We start from the raw sequence: 21,721 nt of genomic DNA, 5'->3' as shown, positions 1-21,721 counted from the left end.
TTATCATATACATTGTTTTGGTACAATACACGAGAAACAGGAAAGGGAACATAGCAAGTATAAACCAGTACGTTCCTTGAGCGAACTCTTTGCCACACTGAGACTGTAAAGTTGCATGCAATGGGGAGACAGAAAGGAAACCAATTTTACTAAAAAACCCCCAAAAATAAGACAATCTAGGTACAACTGTCAACAGAGGAGCAGCACTTTATATGGCGACCTGTATAAACTAAAATGAAGTTCCACTCTGACATCTACTGTGCTTTAAAGTGCAATGAAGCCTGATTTATTTACCTACAGATACAGGAAAGATTACCCCCTCTCCCCATTCCAATCTATCCCTAAACAAACCAACCCAAACAACCAACCAAAACCCAATAAAATAAATCTAAAGGATATACACTATCCACAGCACTATAGAGACGCCTACATCTACTCAGTAGCACCAAGAATCTGATATGGGTGTAATTCAAATCAATTAAAAGTCGGGAGCAACGGTAACATCTGTTTGCTGCTTTTGCAGACCTCCTGCCCGTTGTTAGTGGGTCGGAGGAGAGGCGGCTCTCCCTGCGCTGCCAGCGAAGGCGACAGTGTCCTGTCCCCTCGCCGTCACGGCCGGGCCGTCTTGGCACTGGGTTACAAAGCCGCGGAGCACAGCGAGAGCAGCAGGGGGTGACACGGAGGGGACGGGACAGGGAGCTGAGGCCCCACGTGCGCGCTTGGGTGTCTGCACGTGGGTGCATGTGTGTGGAGGGAGCGGGACTAATGCACACAGAGCTGAAGGGCTGTGCTGGTCCACCACACGCCACGAGCCTCTTGGTGATGGGAAGGGGAGGGAGGGAAGGGGGGTCAGCACAGCCCCCGTCTCGTGAGCCTCTGGCTGTGTCATCGTCCAAAGCCGGGGCCTGTGTGCCACAGTTCATCTGTCTCCACACGCCACCTCTCAGCAGGCCTCAGTAGCCAAAGGTCTCCTGGGACGCACAGACCATGTAGAGGAAGCCATCCTCATCCTTCTCCTGCTCGTAGATCTCTGAGATGGGGGTGGACACGCTCACCATGCTGTGCTGGTTCACCAGCAGGAAGAACGCCTGGGTGGGATTCAGCTGCAGGCGACGCCTGTGGGGACAAGGGCAGGAGGGCTGGGGTCAGCCCACCGGGCAGGCACCGCGACAACAAGTTCTGCCTCCCCCAGCAACACTGTTCACGCGGGGCCAGGCCTGCACAGCCAGGACATGGTGTCTATGAGCCCAGCTGAGCTGCTTGGGGTTCTGTGGCCCCCTGAACTGGGACTCTGCAAAGCCCCTTTCTCCAAGTACTGGCGGGCAAGGGCAAAGCCAAGGAGCCTCTTCCATCTGAGCTGACGGACGAGAGAAGGGCACTGGGGTCCCCCCATCGGCTCATGGAGTGTCCCTGGCAGGGAGAGGTCACAGTCCTTCACCAGATGTGAAGAACCTGCCCCCTCCAGCCCCCTGTACCACAACACAAGGATGCTGTGGTTGTCACGTCCCCATCCCCACCCTCAGCAGCTGTCTCTGCCTCACCCTCGCCCACCACTCTGTGCCCAGGTTCTCGGCATGCCAGCTGGGGCCACCCCACTCACCGGATTATTTTCACCAATTCACTCATGTTGACATGGTCTGGGACAAGGAACTTGGTCTTGCCCAGCACTGGGAGCTGTTTCTCCCCTTTAGAGCGTTCGATGATGACCTGCGGAGAAAGTCAACGGTAGGGTTGGCCAGAGTTCAGCGTGTCCCAGGCACTGGCCTCAAGGTCAAACCCAAATCAAACAAGTACAAGTTAAAAAGTTGAGGTAAGGCCCCACTTGGCTTCACCCTCACGGGAAAACAAAAAAAAAGGACATGAGCAGTGACCACCAGGTTGGCTGCAGACAGCTCCTCGGCAAAGAGTCGGCAAAGAGTCACCTGTCTGTCTGAGCCACGTGATGGAGAGCATTTATCTTCACAATCACTGCAAGGCTAAGAGAGCTTTGAGGCAGACTCTTCAAATTTTCCCTCCAACCAATACACGTTCTTGTCAGGAGGGGAACGTTTTACACGCTGATATTCTCTGGGTTGATATAAGGATACTATTGTTACTTCACGGCTATTTTAAGACTTACACAGTCACGGAATGGATGCTGAACGGCCAGAACAGTTCCTTTTTGCATCTGAATAAAGGCGAGTTTTGTTATTGATCTACTGGTAGGGTATTTTTGTTCTTTCATTCAGACACTTCTTCAGTTCCAGACGGAACAATCCCATTGCCCCAAAACACACGTCATAAGGACACGCAAAGACCGTATTTGAAGAAATACCTCCTGTTAAAAAGACAGTATTGCCCTTGCTAACATCTTCTTGCCAATGAAAACCAGCAGTGTAGGAAACTTCTGACCAAGAAGAAACTCTTTAAGACCTGGTAGAGGTGAGAATCTGGATCTGGTGACACAGAAGGAAAATCCATCCTAAAAAGGCCTGGATCACCCAGCGAGGGAACAGGACATCTTCACATCCGCAAACCAAGGCTAAGAACACGGGCAAAACCAAATTCCTCACATTTAACACTCACATGGATAATGCTCTGACTCCAGGTTACCCCCTCATCCTCAACACCCGAAATTCCCTTTCCAACATCAGTGCTTCCCACAGGTGGAGGGGACAAATATGACCCTGCCACTCCCAACATCCTCGTTGGCGACTTTTTTAGAAGAGTTTTCAAACGAGCGTGCCAGCTGGTTCTTTGAAAACAAATACACAAACGACATTTATCCTCTGGAATGGAAATCCCAACTCTTCTATCAATTTTCACACACATCGGCTCCTCAAATACCAATTACATGCGCTTGGAGGACACTACTCATGACACTCAGCACACCAGAGAAACACGTTATGTTTCTGAAAGAACCACATGCAAAGTGCTTTTATAAAGTAAGAGATGCTCTATTCACTGTATACACTGCTCTCAAACACCATCCTAAAAACTATTAAAAAAAAGTGATAATATATGTTAGAACATCCTGGTCAGTGGAGAATTTTCCCCAGAGTCATCCCTGCCAGTCTTTAAGCTGTCTCCCAATCTTGCTGAAGCTTGTCATCAGAGGAAGCTTTTTGTGAGGAAAACAGAGGAAAAACCAAGCACATGTTGTCAAACCCTCCCCTTCCACCTTCCCGTAAGGACCTTCTGTCCCAGAGCCAGCACTCGCAGGTCTCACACCTGGGAAGTCACATCCTGTGCATGAACGACCCTCACACCCCAGAGATGGGAGGAAATAACTCCCGAGAGCAGACTGAGCCCGCACAGATCGCTAGCGAAGGGCAAACACACCGAACTGCTGCAGAGGCAGCTCTGGCAAGGTCGGCGCTCAGTCCCATTGCCAACCCCGATCCTCAGGGAAACCCACAAACTGCCCTCCAGCCACAAACCGAGAAAGAAAAATCCGTGACACTTCCAGACAGCAACTGTGCTGCTCTGCCACACCGCAACCCCACACCCCACGGGCTGTCACCTCTCTCTTTCTCTGCCTACAGCTCATCCGGGCATTTAACCACGCCAGGAAACAGCACTTCTCTTCCCCTGAGAAGACAAGTATCACATCATTCCTGTTGCCCTACAAATCAGCATTCCCATGCTGAACTTGCCAGCTCCATTTCCTTTCAAATAGGACCTGATGGATACAGACTCAAAACTCCCAGGGATTTTCTCATTTCCATGCCATTCGGAAAGCAAGCTGGCACTTTTAGCTCAGGCCTGAAGGTGGCTTGCATGCCTGAAAGCTTTTCTACTTTTCAGACCGTGCGCTCTAATGACAGACATCACCTCTGCATGCGTCCTTAGACATCGCGGCCACAGCAATGCTCCTGTGTTTCTAGATACTTGAAAACAATCAAGCCATATCTACATCCAAAATAAACTTCCAATCCTTAGAAAATGTTTCAAAACCTGATTTTGAATCCTCAAAAGTTTAAAGACACGTTGCGCCTCCTAAACCACTAGGGTTAGAGGAAATTTGAGTGGTACCTTACAAGGCCGCTGTAAAATTCTAGTTTTCCAACTTAAACTGTTCACAAGTCATCACTATTCCCAAGCAAAGATTTGAAAATAGATGAGAAAGTGCTCATTGCCATTAGAGAGCAAGATCAAGCTAGAAAGACACCGAAACTGCTTAATATCACAAAAACATTAGTCCTCCCTAACAAATCAGCCAGTCCCAGTGTCTGACGGGAGGAACTGGGACCACACTCAGACTGTGGGAAAACAAATATTGATCCAAACAACTTGACGTTCAAAGGTCTTCACTCTCTCAACTCCCTGTTCGCCGTTACAACTCCATTGGCCCTTGGGAAGCGTTCCAGGAGATCCAGGGCTCACTTCTCAACTCTCTCTTGCTCACCCTTGCCCCCCAGAGCTGTGGTTTCTGTAGCAACTATGGTGCAAATCTTGAGAGAAGGAAAAAGCCAGCAGACACACACTTGTGCCCACACCTCAACATTCACACCCGTGCACAGAGGCGTGCGGAGTCACAAACCTACTGACAAAATTATTGACCCATTGAAGATATAATCCACGTTTGAGAAAACATTTGAACCACTGTATGGGAGGTGAAAGCTCCACCACCCAAACATTTTCTAGGTGAAAGCCTGTCAATGCGTCTACATTGAACTCATCCTTGTTCTGAAAAATGACCTGCGCTCTTACCATCGTGATTAGAATTTCCCAGGGTCCAGGGCTTATCGGAATCAAAGTGAGCAGCTCCTCCTATTCCTGGTCCAGGAAAGTAAGCGTGAGCTAGGAATCCACCTTCTCCATCAAACGGAGAACTGTCTCCATAGAAACCAGAAGCAAAAAATATCATAATATCTGCCTCCTTTCTGTCCTTTTTAATTTCGTGGTAGGGGACCTCTTCAAAGGTCAGCGGCGTCACCCTCTGCCAAACGTCAAACGCCTGTCGGATGGCTCTCCTCGTACCGACCTCTCCAGCCTTGGGGGTATAGTTGTGTACGCTGTGCGGGTGAGAAAGAAGCGTCCTTTAAACTTGCAGAACACATTGAAGATTTCTTATTATAATTCCAGTACACAGCCACATCTACACGGTTTCCATTTCCAAAGGGTCTTTCTTTTTTGCACCTACTACTTTGTGCATGCAAAGTTTTGCCGTTACAAATAAAGTTACAAACAAAACTACGTTTTGCATTTACTAACAAGAATCTTCCCAACGCTTTGGTTAATCTTGCATCCCTGCCTAAAAACCTGAGAACCTTTCAGTCCTGGTGTACACAGCTAAACAAGGTAGTTTAAAAATGTAAATCACTTTGGGTTTTGTCTGAAATCATTGTGCTAAAATGGAACCCAGCACACATCTTCACTCATCATTCATTTTCCCATTGAGAACAGACTCTTCAGTTACTCCAGTGCTCTCAAAGTGTTTCCCCCCAGCATGTTCTGAGCATCTAAAGGCTCACGCAGCCAGCGGAGCAAAAATCCCGTTTTCAAAAGTACTTACAACATTTGCTTACCAGACAAATACAGAACCTTTTTTCCCCACAAAAAAAAAGGCGCATGGAGGGCTCTATACCTGTAGGTTATATGCTTCTGCCTCCACTTCTGTCCAGTTAGTGCATACCGCTTTTTCCTCCGGCTATGGCGTAGGTGGGGATGATCTGGAACTCCACATCGAGGCTTCTTCATCCACCTGGAAGGGAAGGGAAGAAAGAGCAAGCTAACAAAGAGTTTGGAAAAGAGATTCAAAAGAGCTCAGGGGTGGATGGATGGCCTCTGAGGGAACCTCTCCTGGGTTCACCCTCTATGCACAGAGCTGCACACCCACCTCTGCTGACAATCCACACCCCAGCACACCCCAAATCATTCATTTTTCTTTGTGGAAACACAGGCACCAGATCATGTAGCCCTCACGCTCGTCAAGAGCTCAGTGACAACAATGCCACAAGAGAGGCCCAGATCAAAACCGCACGCGCGTGTGCAGTGGGATGGATCAAACTCTGCCATCACCTGCTCTATCCACTCTCCATTGTTCAAGTGCTCCTGTGCCAGCAAAACAACCTCCAATTTGTAACTTGCTAGATAGGACCGAAAATGAGCAACCACGACCCTCCCAGGTAGCAACAAAGGCTTACACCTGTAATAACCAGAACAGACCACTCCAATCCGTGGGTCACAGTCACCAAGTTCTGTTGGGTCCTCCCCATAAGCCTTGACTCTTTTCATGTCCCTCGTCACATAGGAACCTCTTCTCTCTATGGCCAGGTGACCTGGAAGAGCAAAGGCTGCTGTCCCTTGCACAGGACCCACTGAAAGCAGTCTGGTCCGTCCTCTGACACCCACCCTGAGATATTTATAAACACTGATGAGATCCCCTCTCAGCTTCTCTTCTCCAGCTGAACAGACACGGCTCTCTCCTCATAAGAAAGGTGCTCTAGGCCCCTAATCATCTCCATAGCCCACCACTTGACTACCCAATTCTCTCCCCTCTCCTCAGCAGGGCTTCCCCACATACCCAGCCACCTAGGGACAAGTTTTGGCCTCCCAATGCAGACATTCCCCCATCAGCTGCAGCCAGCCAGTGATGAGCAGTCCATATGTGCTCACATGCTCGAGCCTAAGCAAGATACATCTCATCTACCAGAAATATCAGCCCCACACCTTCAGGATGGGAGCCTCTTCCCACCCGCAGGAGACGGTTTTCAAGACTTCTATTCAGAACACCTTTTAAATAAAAACCAGACAGACACTTTGCCTCATCCAGCCTCACAAGGACCTTCTTTCACAGCACACACCGTTCGGGAAGCGGAGCAGCCGACCCTTCCTTAGGCCACTTCCTACACCTAAAACCTATGCGGGCTTACAAAGTGCACTCACCTGTCATCTGCTCCCCACCACGAACGGAGCAAATGAGACTTGCTACACATATAGTACCGAACATAACAGGAACCCAAGCTGGGTACATAAAGCCAGCACACATCTTCCCCTCTTACATCCCCTTGCAGTTATCGGTACGGTACGTCTTTCAGAAACGTAAGGAAATGTCTTGCCCACACAACTGCTGCCACCTTCAAAGAGAAGCAGCACATCTGAGGTTTGCTTTCAGAAAAGCCATATTAACTCAACCCCAATACACTGTGTTTTTCCAAGTGTCCTTTATTCGTGTTCTTTCGCATTGCTTCTGCCACTCTGCTAGAGAGATGTTCGGCTTAACGCAGCCTAGATATTTCCTGAGTATTGTTAAAAAAATTCCAGTCACGTGATACGGCACCGAGTTTTCATAGCATAACATGATACAAACCACAGTGTAAATGAGGTTTTCATCTCCTGAGCTACGTGAGAGCTCAAGTACTCTGAACACCATCAGGCCCTGATCACAGTCAGAAAATCACCTTCTGTTCTACCTTTACTGGTTATCATCTAGAAGGCAAAAAGTAAGACGAGAGTGCTACCAAGCCATGGTGGATGTGGGACAGGACAGCAGGACTTTCCCGGGCAGTGCCAGCTCTGCTGAGACACCAGCAACACACCCTCGAGCCCCTCACCCCCCAGGCCCGCTTGAGGGACGGACACCGGCTGCCCCACGCCCAGCGGGCTGCGGGAGATCAGCCCCACAGGGGCTGTCGGAGCCAACCAGAACTGCACAGAGACCCAGCCAAGAGTTCATTCCCTCAAAGACAGCCAAGTTCCCTGCCCACGCCGGCCCCGTCCCATGGCGAAGCTGCAACGCCTGCACCCTGGCCTTCGGGGGCTTCTTCAGCCAAAGCTGCCAAGGTATCGGTGTTTGCAGAGCTGCTGACAGGTTCATGCTATGCACAGCTGCCTAACTCCTCTTTCAACCCCATAACACCTGGGCCTGTCTGAACCCCCATATTCTACCACAGTTTGCTCCAGAGCTCAGTTACACACATTCCAAAACAGACCCAGCAATAAAGCCCAACTACCTGGGTAGAGCCAGTACCCGAGTTGTGCTCCTGAGCTCAAGTAAGGCTGGGAATGTTTCCCTGTATCAGTTCCCTGATTCAACGCACTTCCCAGACATAGGGAACCCAGTCTAACCTCATGGGCAGGTACAAGACCAGCCATCTCTCACTTTCTCAGCAGGGCAGATCTATGGCAAAAGAATCACAAAGCTGTAGCTTGCTGCTGTTGATCTTCTTCAGCTGAGCTTTCAGACAGCCATTCTCTACTGAGCACTTTGGATAACCCCTTCTGTGCTCCAGGGGATTTATAAAAACACATCACATCAGAAACAACCACAAAAGACAATTACTCGACGCACAATTCAGATACGTATGGTTTCCTTTCCCCACGCCGCAGCCTTTTTTTTGAATTAGCACGCGAATAACACAAGTTTATACTTGGCGTTAGCAGGAGGACCATGAGCCAGCACTGGGCCCTTGTGGCCAGGAAGGCCAATGGTACCTGGGGTGGGTTAGAAGGGGGTGGTCAGTAGGTCAGAGAGGTTCTCCTGCCCCTCTGCTCTGCCCTGGGGAGACCACACCTGGAATATTGTGTCCAGTTGTGGCCCCTCAGTTCCAGAAGGACAGGGAACTGCTGGAGAGAGTCCAGCGCAGCCACCAAGATGCTGAAGGGAGTGGAGCATCTCCCGTGTGAGGAAAGGCTGAGGGAGCTGGGGCTCTGGAGCTGGAGAAGAGGAGACTGAGGGGGGACTCATTCATGGGGATCAATATGGAAAGGGGGAGTGTCAGGAGGATGGAGCCAGGCTCTTCTGGGTGACAACCAATGACAGGACAAGGGGCAATGGGTACAAACTGGAACAGAGGAGGTTCCACTTAAATTTGAGAAGAAACTTCTTGATGGTGAGGGTGGCAGAGCCTGGCCCAGGCTGCCCAGGGAGGTTGTGGAGTCTCCTTCTCTGCAGACATTCAAACCCGCCTGGACCCCTTCCTGTGGAACCTCAGCTGGGTGTTCCTGCTCCATAGGGGGATTGCACTGGGACTGGATGAGCTTTCGAGGTTCCTTCCGATCCCTCCACAAGGCTCTGTTAAATCAGGGAAGGTGTCATTCAGTCACCTACTCCTGCGCTGGTGGGAGTGGTATCTCCAAACAGTGTCGTGCATCCCAAGGTCAGTAATCTTTTCAACAGACTAAAAACACAGCACAAGACACACGAGACACTCCCAACACCACTAAGACTATTTCTCAGCTCCGTCCAGGGCCATGTGATTGATTACAACAAACACAGCAGTCATCGCTTTTGCTAGACATCAGTGTCCCTTCTCTCCAGCACGCTCCCAGGACCATCGCCTTGCCCAGCTGCCAAGCAAAATTACAACTCCACCCGCCAGCTGCGGGCAGGCACCAAGTTTGCTGAGGCACTGGCAGCTGCAGGACACCAGGAGGCTGTTCTACAAATTCTCCCCTGCTCTCCTTACAAGCCGCTACCTCAGGGCGGCCTCTCTGCTGAACACATTCCCACCCCACAGGTCCCAGTAAGCAATACCAACGGTGTTGTTCCTTCCCATTCCCCACTCCCACTGGCAGCCCCTGCAGGGTGGCTTTCACACTCTCGGGGATTGGGGACACATGGGGAAGGAGATGAAAAACTTCAGGCTTCTATAATAAGTGGGAACAGAATATGCACAGTTTGTTGCCTAACAAAGAAACCACAGAAAACAGTAATTTCGCACTCTGACTGATTCTAAAGTCACCTTACAGGGACAGAGGTTACGACACTGACAGAAGCATGGAAAAATTCATAATTGCCATCTCAAAACTCGTACCACAGACTGAATTAACAGCTTAGCAAACAACTGAGTAATCCGCTCCCGAGCTCTCAGAGCCAGCCTGCCTGCCAGCTCTGCTCCTTTTGCTCAGCTTCCACAACCAGGGCTGGGCCATCTCAAAACACGTGCCCCTCAACTCAAAACACAGGCTCGCTGCTAACAGCATTTAGGGCCTGTTTTTCCTTTCACGGAATTTCTGGGTAGGTACTCCTGCCATACAACACAGGGAGCTCCTGATTCAGGACAGAGGGAGGTAGAGCACAGCACACCCGCGCTGGGTTGCACCTGAGGTTCCAAGCCTTTGGAGAGTGGAGTTTCCGAAGAGGTACCATCCAGGTCTTTCACCCACCTGCCTTTGGGTGGTCACACACCAATCAAGCCCTGCCCTTACATAAACTCAGTAAAATGTGGGCAACACCTTCATTTCCACCAGGAAAATCCTTTTACTTACTAAAGCAGGGACTCCCAAATGCAGTTTGCTCCCATCGCCCACAGGGCAGCAGGCCCCAGCTTCCAAACTGGCCCCCCAGTGCCATGGCCCCTTCTTCCCCCAGCCCCTTCCAACTCACACGCATCCCACCTGCAAGCTTCTGCACACAACCACACATACACAACCTTGCTCTCTGGTTTTGCTTCAGCATTCACTTACAAACCGTGCTGCTAAGGGCAAAGAGATCCCAGATGGAAAATCCCCTCCTTTAAAAAGCATTTCATTTGCAACTCATTTGGAAAGCAAACAAACAGGATTTTCTCTGTCCCTCAGTGGAGAGCAAGGGGCTTGTCCTGTGAGCTAAATGAGTGTGGGAGAGGCGCTCCCAGTCCAGGATGATCCTCTCCCGCCTAATTCACTCATTTCTTCTGTTTCTCCCTCTTCTTGTAGTCTGGAAGGCACACAACCAAACCCCTTTGTTCAGCCCACTACTTGGTTACTTGGTGCCCCATTCTTTAGTGCTACTGTGTCCCTTTTGCCAGCAGAGTGCTACAACAGGACAGACGAACTCGGCAGAGCACACTCTAAAAGGATCTGTTGATGCAATAAGAAAAGGTCAAGGGAAAACTCTCAGGCAGCGCCTAAACAAGTCCTATTATTTGTGCTTTCTTTTGCTGCCCACCACGAGATGCTTCTTTCCCCCAGAATTAGTAAGACCTTCTCTGCGTTCTGCTTTAGTCAACGGATGCTGCCCTAGCCCAGACCAGCAGCAGATTCAGTCAATACACAACATCCAGTCAAGCGGATGATGGGGACCAGCAGCAACAGACTGCTCCCACCCCCGGCACAACAGGGTTCCCACCTAAACCACCGCAGCACACGCTGAAGAGCAGGCTAAAGGCAACAGCCTTCAAAGAACGAAGCCGCTCCAGCCCAGGTGATTTAGATCGACGCTTCCGTGCTGTCGAGACACTGATCGCAAACAACAGATAACACATGGTCAGCGTACAGCAGAGAACATCTGATGTCCAACAAACGGCAACTACTGACAGCTAACTAGTCTTGGCTATCGTCATCAGAGTACGACTCACTTCAAATTGGAACTGTAGATCTCCACAAATGGCATCTATGGAGACCCACGATTCCAGTTGATTACTAAATACACTAGAAGCCATTTCTGAAGCCAGACCTTCACCTAAATCCAGACAGACATGGAAATAAAGGAAACGCTCCATGTTCTCTGCTTTCAGACACTCACAGGATTCACACTTTGCTGTGCACGATCAGCAGGGATCCACATACAAAAAACAACATTTAGCAGGAGCTTCTCCTCATGCTTGCAAACAGTACTATTGGCAAAAAGAAAAGGTGGGGTTGTCCCAATGTTTTTGTTAGGGGCACCTTTCTGTAACCAAGACTTCTCTGGCTGAGTCAGTCAAATATATCCCTTTTGAGGACTTCTTATAGCTGGAATAATAACTCAGGTAATGTGACAATGTGTTAAGAAAGGGAAAGACAAAATTAGCCTACGTTACTCTTACTCAATAGTTGTCTGGTCCAAAACTCCTGTTACTGGGATCCCATAAAACTGCTGCATAGTGGCAACTGCGGACTGCACGGCTTTTCCCGACCGCAAGGCGGACGTCTGGCTGTCAGATGGAAGTAAGCAGCCGTACGTTTTTAACCAAACCTGTAACACAGAGACACAGATGGTGAGATGCCACAGTAAGTTTCCAACTTAACAGATCAGAACATTTCCTCAAAAGAAAAAGTGACTAACTAGCCCCCCAAAAATTCATCTACCTCTCTCTTTTTTTGATTAGGTTTGGTAATATCATCTGATCCCCAGGGAGGGTTGAAGTCCCAGCTTAATATCACCTTGTCCTGACAGGACAAAGCAGGCCTGCCAATTCAAAACAGTCATCATCCCTCCTGAGTAACTGGGGCAGGCTTAGGTCTCTGGAGCACCAGAGATGCCCAGGGAGCTCTGTCCTTGTTCCAGAGACCCCCTGCGCACCCTGTCCCCTGCGCACCCTGTCACCTTGCTGTCACCAGACCCCTCAGCCCCCACAGCATCACGTTCCCCAGAACCCACTGCCCACCCACCGCCTGCTGCTGCTCTGAACCATCACCCCAAGCAAACGGCTTAACCCGGGCGGTCCCTGCAAACACAGGTTCAGCTTTACACTTGCACTGAGCACAGGAGTATTTCTTTAAAAAAATATATTAAAAAAAGCACCACCAAAAACCACACTCGGAAAGTTTGCAGGGACTCTGGTCAGGCGCATTTTTTTTTCTCTACTAACAGCAGATATCTAGCAAATTGTCAGAACAGGAAAAGAGCCAACTCTCCTCAAGGAGCTTTGTCCTTTTTCCCCACCTCCCCCCCAAAATGCAGCCTTAGAAAAAAACACGTCAAACTTGTCCAAATGTTAAGGAAAGCATTTCCAAAAACACCCATCAATTCAGGGGTTTTTTCTTTCCCCTTCTCACTTTGATACCAGAAGAAAAAGGAACATTAATTCACCATCAAGTGCGATCGCCAATAAAACTTGAAAGAAGGCTTGCTTTCAGAAGCTTTCCACCAAATCCTTTCACACACACCCCCCTCAGTGTTTCTTCTGGCCACTACCCCAGCCCTCCGATTCAGCACTCAGACCAAGGGTTACTATGAGATCAACAGATATCCCATAAGCTTTTTCCAGCCATGAGGACAATCCCATCTGACCCACGGGACAGAGTCCTCAGCACACAAGCGCTGCCGAATCACCTGGTTCCTCAGAGGGAGAGGAGACGAACACGGCCCCTTAGCCCAACAGGGCAGCGGGAAAGGGGCTCAGGTCAGGGGAGCACAAGAGGGAGAACAATCCCCATTTCTTCAGGGCAACAAGAAGATACCGGAATCCATTGGGAAGAGAGAAAGGTCTTGCTTCCGCAGCAAGAGAACAAAGGCATAAGACAGTACCTGGGCCAGGCATGCTAAAGTTCACACACGGCGCTATTCAACATGGACGTCAGCAATGGCTCAAGGCAAAGCCAAGCTGCAAACCGGCTTGGAGACTGGACATTTGTTACCGCTGCCTCGGCACCTCGCGTTGGCCTCTGACGAGCACAGCGCGCTGGAACACCTGAACCTCCCGTCTGACCAAAGGATGCTGTCTCTGAGCAGCAAGGGCAGAGCTCAGTAACCAAAACAGCTCTGAGAGGGACTGGCACCAACTACCGCTGTTCCTCCCAGCCAGACTCGGACACGGCAGCGGCCAAGGGACGGGGAGGCCGGGCCAAGGGACGGGGAGGCCGGGCCAAGGGACGGGGAGGCCGGGCCAAGGGACGGGGAGGCCGGGCCAAGGGACGGGGAGGCCGGGCCAAGGGACGGGGAGGCCGGGCCAAGGGACGGGGAGGCCGGGCCAAGGGACGGGGAGGCCGGGCCAAGGGACGGGGAGGCCGGGCCAAGGGACGGGGAGGCCGGGCCAAGGGACGGGGAGGCCGGGCCAAGGGACGGGGAGGCCGGGCCAAGGGACGGGGAGGCCGGGCCAAGGGACGGGGAGGCCGGGCCAAGGGACGGGGAGGCCGGGCCAAGGGACGGGGAGGCCGGGCCAAGGGACGGGGAGGCCGGGCCAAGGGACGGGGAGGCCGGGCCAAGGGACGGGGAGGCCGGGCCAAGGGACGGGGAGGCCGGGCCAAGGGACGGGGAGGCCGGGCCAAGGGACGGGGAGGCCGGGCCAAGGGACGGGGAGGCCGGGCCACGGGACGGGGAGGCCGGGCCACGGGACGGGGAGGCCGGGCCAAGGGACGGGGAGGCCGGGCCACGGGACGGGGAGGCCGGGCCAAGGGACGGGGAGGCCGGGCCACGGGACGGGGAGGCCGGGCCACGGGACGGGGAGGCCGGGCCACGGGACGGGGAGGCCGGGCCACGTCCGCACAGACACCGCGAGCGGCTCCCCCCGGGAGGCCGGTGCTCCCAGCACACGGGGGTCCCGCCTGCCCCGGCACAGGCCGGGGAGCTGCCAGCGACAGCGGCCGCGCACCCTCAGCCCAGCCCGGCAGCGGAAACCGAGCCCGGCCGCTCCGGCAGCGCTTCGAGGCCCTACGGGGGGTGCCCGAGGGCTCCTGGCGGGAGGCAGAGCCCGGGCGCGGAGGGGCCGGGGAGCCGCTGCCCTCCCCTCTTCCCAGCCCGCCCCCGGGCCAACGCAACGCACAGCCCGGCCCCGGGCTTCCCGGGCCCCGGTCCCAGCTCCGGCACCAGCGGCCTCCCCACCCCACAGAGCCGCCCGGGCCGGCCCCAGCCCCGCTCGCAGACCTACCCGGCCGGGGCTGGTGGCGGCGGCGGCGCGGAGCAGCGCGCAGAGCAGCGGCAGCAGCGAGCCCGCCGCGGCCAGGCCCCGGCGCCGCCTCGGCGCCATAGCAGAGCTCGGGGCTCCGGGCAGCGCTCCGGCCCAGCGGCGCGGGCTGCGGCTGCGTGCGGCAGCCGGAAGCGGAAGGAGCCCCCGCGCCGCCTCTTCCTCCGCCGGGCGCTGCGGGCCCCGCTGCTCTAGCGAGGGTCCCGGCACCGGGGAGCTGCACCCGGGCGGACTTCCCCCGCGGGACGAGCTGACAGCCGGGCCCAGCAGCCCCGGGCCGCGTCCCTCGGGGCTTGTTCCATTTCCCCGCCTCTGACTGCGGGCAGGGGAGAGGCAGAGGGGCCGGCAATGGCCCCGGCCCGCGGCAGCACAGAGCAGGAGGGCCGAGGCCTTTCCCTGCCGGCCTCGCCTCTCCTCTCCTCTCCTCGCCTCTCTCTCTCCTCTGGCTCGTTTCGTGCTCCCAAAGCTCCCGCCAAGGCTGCGTGGCGGGGGCTGGAGCAGCTAGGGGATCATCACACGTGTGTGCAGGAGCCCAGCTACACTGCTTTGGGCAGCTGGTGGCTCATTGGCACCTTTTGTGCCCCCTGTCCATCCCGCCCCCGGGAGCCCGGTCCCTCCCAGCCCTGGGCTGGGGGAGCAGAGGGGCGGGACCCCGGTCACAGATGGGGTCCTCAGCCAACGAGGTGCCCCAGCCCAGAGAAGCTTCTAGACCATGTCCATAAATGACTGGGGTGTTGTCGAGGGTTAAGATTGCGGGGTGACAATCAAACCCTGGCAGATGTGTTGTTCACCTCCTCTCCCCCCCACTTCCCCCTTTTGCCCCTCCCTCTCCCCCCTTCCCACAAAGGACAGGCGATCGGGAGGGAAAGAAGGACAGAGAGAAGAGAGTTGGAAAAGTTAAAGATGTTTTACTAATACTACTAATAAGAATAGAGAAAATAATACAAAATATACAAAACCAATCTTGTAAGTCTCAGCAACTGCAGAGCCAGCACCCAAAGTCCTGGATTGGACTCTGTAGCCAACCGGAGCTGGATTCAGTCTCTCACTAGGCCTCAGTTCGCAGGGACGACCAGCAAGGTCCTCTCCTAATGTCAGCCATGAGGAAAAAAAGGGAAAAAAAAGGCAAAAAGACGAGATCCTCGTGATCTCCCACTTTTATATGAAGTATTCACGTGAATGGAATGTTATACCCCGTTGGTCAGTCTCTCGGTCACCAGTTTCTCGTTGCCCCTCTCGCGAGATGTCCATCCGTGCTTATCAATAAGTTTGCATTCCATTGCGAGGTTTAACCAAAACATGTGTCGGATTCTCCAGGAAAATGCAGCTAATATGAAGGCTTTAGCTGACAGGCAAAAATTTGCTAAAAGAGAAACTTGTTTTTAACAAAACCAGGACATTCCACCCCTTATAATATGACATTCACTGAATACTTAAACCTTATCAATACAATCTATCAATACAATCTAATTAATCACTACTACTATATATATATATACATATGTACATATATACACAGGAGTAATTAATCAGTGGACCATCCTTTGAAAAGTTCATGAAGTTCATTTTGTCACAACAGTCTCCCAGGGCAGGAAAAATGGTACAAGTGCATCTCATGACCACTGCTTGTGGGTTAAGGACACCAGCTTCGAAGAAGGTGTCGGGCGCCACTCGAAGAAGCTAGCTCTAGTTTCATCACCATTGTCTTGATCTGAAAGACACTTATTAAACATTGTTAGTGCGGCAATTCACATCATACAGTTCAGCATTGCATATTTTCACCTAAAATCAAATCCCCTTGAGGTACACACCGAACTTCTCCATCCTTAAGCATCACCCACCAGGTGCTGCCAGGTCCCTGGGCAAAAACAATCCCACGAATAGGTTTGCCTTTGCCTGAGGCAGGAGTAACCCAGACTGCCTTTCCTAAAATATTTTTCATGTGTACTACAGGGACTTTATCTCCTTCTACAGTCCGTAGAATTTCTGATTGGGCAGGCCCGGCTCGATTGGTTGATCCCCTAGTGTTGACCAACCAAGTGGCTTTTGCTAAATGTGAATCCCAGTTTTTAAAGGTTCCACCACCAAGTGCCTTTAGTGTAGTTTTTAACAAACCATTGTACCTTTCAATTTTCCCAGAGGCTGGTGCATGATATGGAATATGATATACCCACTCAATACCATGTTCTTTGGCCCAATTGTCTATAATACTGTTTTTGAAATGAGTACCATTGTCTGATTCAATTCTTTCTGGCGTACCGTGCCGCCAGAGGACTTGCTTCTCAAGGCCCAAGATAGTATTTCGGGCTGTAGCATGAGGTACGGCATATGTTTCCAACCATCCAGTGGTTGCTTCCACCATTGTAAGTACATAACGCTTACCTTGACGTGTTTGTGGAAGTGTAATATAATCAATTTGCCAAGCTTCTCCATACTTATACTTTAACCATCGCCCCCCATACCATACAGGTTTTAACCGTTTTGCTTGTTTGATTTCGGCGCAAGTTTCACATTCATGAATAACCTGTGAAATAGTGTCCATAGTTAAATCCACCCCTCGATCACGAGCCCATTTGTATGTTGCATCTCTACCTTGATGCCCTGAAGCATTATGGGCCCACCGAGCTAGGAAAAGTTCACCTTTATGTTGCCAGTCCAAGTCCACCTCAGCTACTTTAATCTTAGCAGCTTGATCCGCTTGTTGGTTGTTTAGATGTTCCTCGGTGGCTCGACTTTTAGGCACATGAGCATCTACATGACGAACTTTCACAGGCAGCCTCTCTAGCCGAGCAGCAATGTCTTGCCACAGTGTGGCAGCCCAAATGGGTTTACCTCTGCGCTGCCAGTTGCTTTTCTTCCATTGCTGTAGCCACCCCCACAAGGCATTTGCTACCATCCATGAGTCAGTATAGAGATAAAGTATTGGCCACTTCTCTCGTTCAGCAATGTCCAAAGCCAGCTGGATGGCTTTCACTTCTGCAAACTGACTGGATTCACCTTGTCCTTCAGTGGCTTCTGTAACTTGTCGTGTGGGACTCCACACAGCAGCTTTCCACCTTCGATGTTTTCCTACAAGACGACAGGATCCATCTGTGAACAGTGCATACTGCTTATCAGTCTCTGAAAGAGTATTATATGGTGGTGCTTCTTCAGCACGTTTTACTTCCTCCTCATCTGGAGACATCCCAAAGTCTTTGCTTTCTGGCCAGTCTGTAATCACTTCTAATATCCCTGGACGGTTGGGACTTCCAATTTGAGCTCGTTGCGTGATCAGTGCAATCCATTTACTCCATGTAACTTCGGTTGCATGATGTGGAGAGGGAACCGTCCCTTTGAACATCCAGCTCAGCACCGGCAGTCGAGGTGCCAGGAGGAGCTGTGCTTCAGTGCCGATCACTTCTGAAGCAGCTCGAACTCCTTCATATGCTGCTAGTATCTCCTTTTCAGTTGGAGTATAGTTGGCCTCAGATCCTTTGTATCCTCGACTCCAAAAACCTAAGGGTCGACCTCGGGTTTCTCCTGGTGCTTTCTGCCAGAGGCTCCAGGTAAGTCCATTATCTCCGGCTGTGGTGTAGAGCACATTTTTAACATCTAGTCCAGTTCGAACTGGTCCAAGGGCCACCGCATGAGTTATCTCACACTTAATTTGTTCAAAGGCTTGTTGTTGTTCAGGGCCCCACTCAAATTGGTTCTTTTTACGAGTCACTCGATAGAGAGGGCTCACAATGTGGCTGTAGTCAGGAATATGCATTCTCCAAAAACCTACAACGCCCAAGAAAGTCTGTGTCTCCTTTTTATTAGTAGGTGGAGACATTGCTGCAATTTTGTTGATCACATCCATTGGGATCTGACGACGGCCATCTTGCCATTTTATTCCTAAAAACTGGATCTCTCGTGCAGGTCCCTTGACCTTGCTCCGTTTTATGGCAAAACCAGCATCCAAAAGAATATGAATTATTCTCTCACCTTTCTCGAAGACTTCTTTCGCTGTGTCGCCCCATACGATGATGTCATCAATATATTGCAAGTGTTCTGGAGCTTCACCTTGCTCCAGCGTGGTCTGGATCAGTCCATGGCAGATGGTAGGACTGTGTTTCCACCCCTGGGGCAAGCGATTCCATGTATACTGGATGCCCCTCCAGGTGAAAGCAAACTGCGGCCTGCACTCTGCTGCTACAGGAATAGAGAAAAATGCATTAGCAATGTCAATTGTAGCATACCACTTGGCTGCCTTTGACTCCAGTTCAAATTGCAGTTCTAGCATGTCAGGCACAGCAGCACTCAGTGGTGGTGTAACTTCATTCAGGCCACGATAGTCTACAGTTAGTCTCCACTCGTCACCAGACTTACGCACTGGCCAGATTGGGCTGTTAAAAGGTGAGCGGGTCTTACTGATCACACCCTGGCTTTCCAATTGACGGATCAGCTTCTGGATAGGAATCAAAGAGTCTCGATTGGTGCGATATTGCCGGCGATGCACCGTCGTGGTAGCAGTTGGCACCTGCTGATCGTCAACCATCAGCAGTCCTACAACAGAAGGGTCATCTGAAAGACCAGGCAAATCAGACAGCTGTTCAATTTTCTCAGTGTCCACAGCTGCTATACCAAATGCCCACCTATACCCTTTTGGGTCCTTAAAATACCCTCTCCTGAGGTAGTCTATACCAAGGATGCATGGAGCATCTGGACCAGTCACAATGGGATGCTTTTGCCAGTTTTTTCCAGTTAGGCTCATTTCAGCCTCTACAACAGTCAGCTCCTGGGATCCCCCAGTCACTCCAACAATATTGATGGATTGCGTTCCTTTATAATTAGAAGGAATTATTGTGCACTGAGCACCAGTGTCCACTAAAGCTTTGTACTCCTGGGGTTGTGTTGTACCAGGCCATAATATTTGTACAGTCCAATAGACTCTGTTATCCCTTTCCTCCACCTGGTTGGAGGCAGGGCACCTCTAATTCCTGTTTTGCACAGTCTCTGGGTGTGAATTAGAGGTTCCTTCAAGAGCATCAGAATCTCTTCTGCTCCTTTTGTAAACTGGAGCAGCCACCTTCCTAGAAGTTTTTCCTTTTATCTCACGTACTCGTTCTTGAAGTTCTGAGGTAGGCCTTCCATGCCACTTATTCATGTTTTCTCCCTGCTCATGCAGGAAGAACCACAGTGAACCTCTTTTTGTGGGCTGTCTCTGCCCTCTCTCTCGAGATTGGAAACGCCTTCTCCTAACAGCTGAAACATAGGTTTGTGCAGGTCGTGAACGGTACGAGTCTTCTCTGAGCTCTTTGATTTCTTGCAACAGCTTTTCAAACCGGTCATCAGATTTTTCACACAGTTTCTCCACAGCGGAGACACAAGCCCGTAGAGAACCAGCAAGGCTGTCCTCAAAGTACCGGAGCTGCTCAATTACTTCATTAATTTCTTGTATACCTCTAGCTGACCAGACCATTCCTGCCAATGACTTAGCATATGCAGGTGGTGCACTTTGTACAAATCTGCGCCACATAGATTTTGTACAATTGATTCTATCTGGGTCTGTCCCCTCTTGGCTGTTTGGTCCTAGATAGATGATCTCTCGCACAGCTAATTCTCTCAGGAACTGGATACCTCTCTCCATAGTATTCCATTTCCCTAACTTGGATATACAATCTTCCTTGTAGGGAAATCTGACTTTCATAGCTGCCAGGAGTCGGGTCCAGAGAGTAGCGGCATTAGACTCTCTTGAAATTGCCCTATCAATGGTGGAATCTTTTGACAGAGATCCCAGCTGCCTGGCTTCACCACCTTCTAATTCAATTGTTTCTGCCCCATTGTCCCAGCATCGGAGCAGCCAGGTTAAAATATTCTCGCCTTCACGACGACTAAAGTCTTTTCGCAGATCTCTCAGCTCACCTGGAGAAAAGGACCGAGTGGTGGTCACTTCATCTCCACCCTGTCCTGATGATGATGCCTCTTGGGTTGATGTTGGCCCTGTGCCATCACCTGCTGCACGGGTGGTCTTTCTAGTGACTTTCTTACAACCAGCAACTGATGCTGATATGGGTTCACCATCATTTGATTCATTTTCAGAGTCTGAATGACTGTCACAGTGATTGCTGTGGTTACAGCAGCAACAGTGCCCAGTGTGTGAAGACGGGGGGGCTGCCTTGTTAGCCTTTGAGGCTGGAGAGGTAACGTTATCTGCAGCGACCTTGGCAGAGGAGCTCTGCGTAGGAGCTGTAGCTTCAGCCTGTGAAGCCGCGGTTGGGGGGGCAGTGGCTGCAGCAGCAGCTTTGGCTGTTTTGCCTTTTCTCGAGCGGCCAGGAGTGCTTTTTGCTAAAGCTTCCGAAGGCGCACCGCAAATCTCAGGACTAAAAAGAGACGCAAACCTCCTATTGAACCTCATTTCTCTTAACAGTAGCACAAACTGACACACATTCAGCAAACCAAATAACACCATCACAGTTCTATCAAAGCTCCAAGGGTATTCAAAGTTCTCTAACACATTTGCAAACTGTCCCAGCGAAATCACAAAAGTATTGTTAGTCAGCCTTTCTAAAGATTCGCTTGACCAATTAGCAAATATAGAGCCATTCTGCTCTTTAATCTCTCCTGGAGGTTTTTCAAGGTAAAGCAAAAACGAGTAAAAATACATTAGCGGCTGCAGTATAATGAAATAAACCAGTGCCAAACCACACAGGATCATCATCACGACTAAATAATATCCGAATCAAACAGACGCGCGAGTATCACAACTCTATGAGTTGGCACCGTGCCAAGAAAATTGAAAGGTACGTCAGAGCAGTAGAAAAGCCAAAAATCTCCAAATTTACCCCTTTCTCTTGCCCCACGTTGGGCACCAATTATCTGTCGAGGGTTAAGATTGCGGGGTGACAATCAAACCCTGGCAGATGTGTTGTTCACCTCCTCTCCCCCCCACTTCCCCCTTTTGCCCCTCCCTCTCCCCCCTTCCCACCAAGGACAGGCGATCGGGAGGGAAAGAAAGGCAGAGAGAAGAGAGTTGGAAAAGTTAAAGATGTTTTACTAATGCTACTGATAAGAATAGAGAAAATAATACAAAATATACAAAACCAATCTTGTAAGTCTCAGCAACTGCAGAGCCAGCACCCAAAGTCCTGGATTGGACTCTGTAGCCAACCGGAGCTGGATTCAGTCTCTCACTAGGCCTCCGTTCACAGGGACGAGCAGCAAGGTCCTCTCCTAATGTCAGCCAT

General features: G+C 51.1%; 1 protein-coding gene across 1 annotated transcript; it reads right to left on the bottom strand.

Annotated features, from left to right (window-relative positions):
* Positions 1 to 1,033: 1,033 nt before the first annotated feature.
* On the bottom strand, positions 1,034 to 14,577 carry LOC136108406 (matrix metalloproteinase-24-like). The gene is made up of 6 exons (XM_065850167.2): positions 14,478 to 14,577; positions 11,715 to 11,863; positions 5,570 to 5,686; positions 4,693 to 4,997; positions 1,601 to 1,707; positions 1,034 to 1,116 (listed from the first exon to the last, which is right to left on the bottom strand). The coding sequence occupies exons 1-5, from the start codon at positions 14,574 to 14,576 to the stop codon at positions 1,688 to 1,690; spliced, it is 690 nt and encodes a 229-aa protein (XP_065706239.2). The 5' UTR covers position 14,577; the 3' UTR covers positions 1,034 to 1,116; positions 1,601 to 1,687.
* Positions 14,578 to 21,721: the final 7,144 nt, after the last annotated feature.

Source organism: Patagioenas fasciata, chromosome 16 (genome assembly GCF_037038585.1).
Source record: "Patagioenas fasciata isolate bPatFas1 chromosome 16, bPatFas1.hap1, whole genome shotgun sequence".
Lineage (NCBI taxonomy): Eukaryota > Metazoa > Chordata > Aves > Columbiformes > Columbidae > Patagioenas > Patagioenas fasciata.
The sequence above is the reverse complement of the archived record's forward strand: the minus strand, read 5'-3'. Positions and strand labels throughout refer to the sequence as shown.

Bases quoted from the DNA above. Each gene is read 5' to 3' on its own strand.
- LOC136108406 (XM_065850167.2), bottom strand. From the start codon at position 14,576: ATGGCGCCGAGGCGGCGCCGGGGCCTGGCCGCGGCGGGCTCGCTGCTG. The intron at 5,687-11,714 runs GTAAGAGTAACG...CTTCCCTTCCAG, and splicing joins TTGGACCAGACAACTATTGA to GTGGATGAAGAAGCCTCGAT. The intron at 1,708-4,692 runs GTAAGAGCGCAG...CTTTCTCCGCAG, and splicing joins GGGAAATTCTAATCACGATG to GTCATCATCGAACGCTCTAA.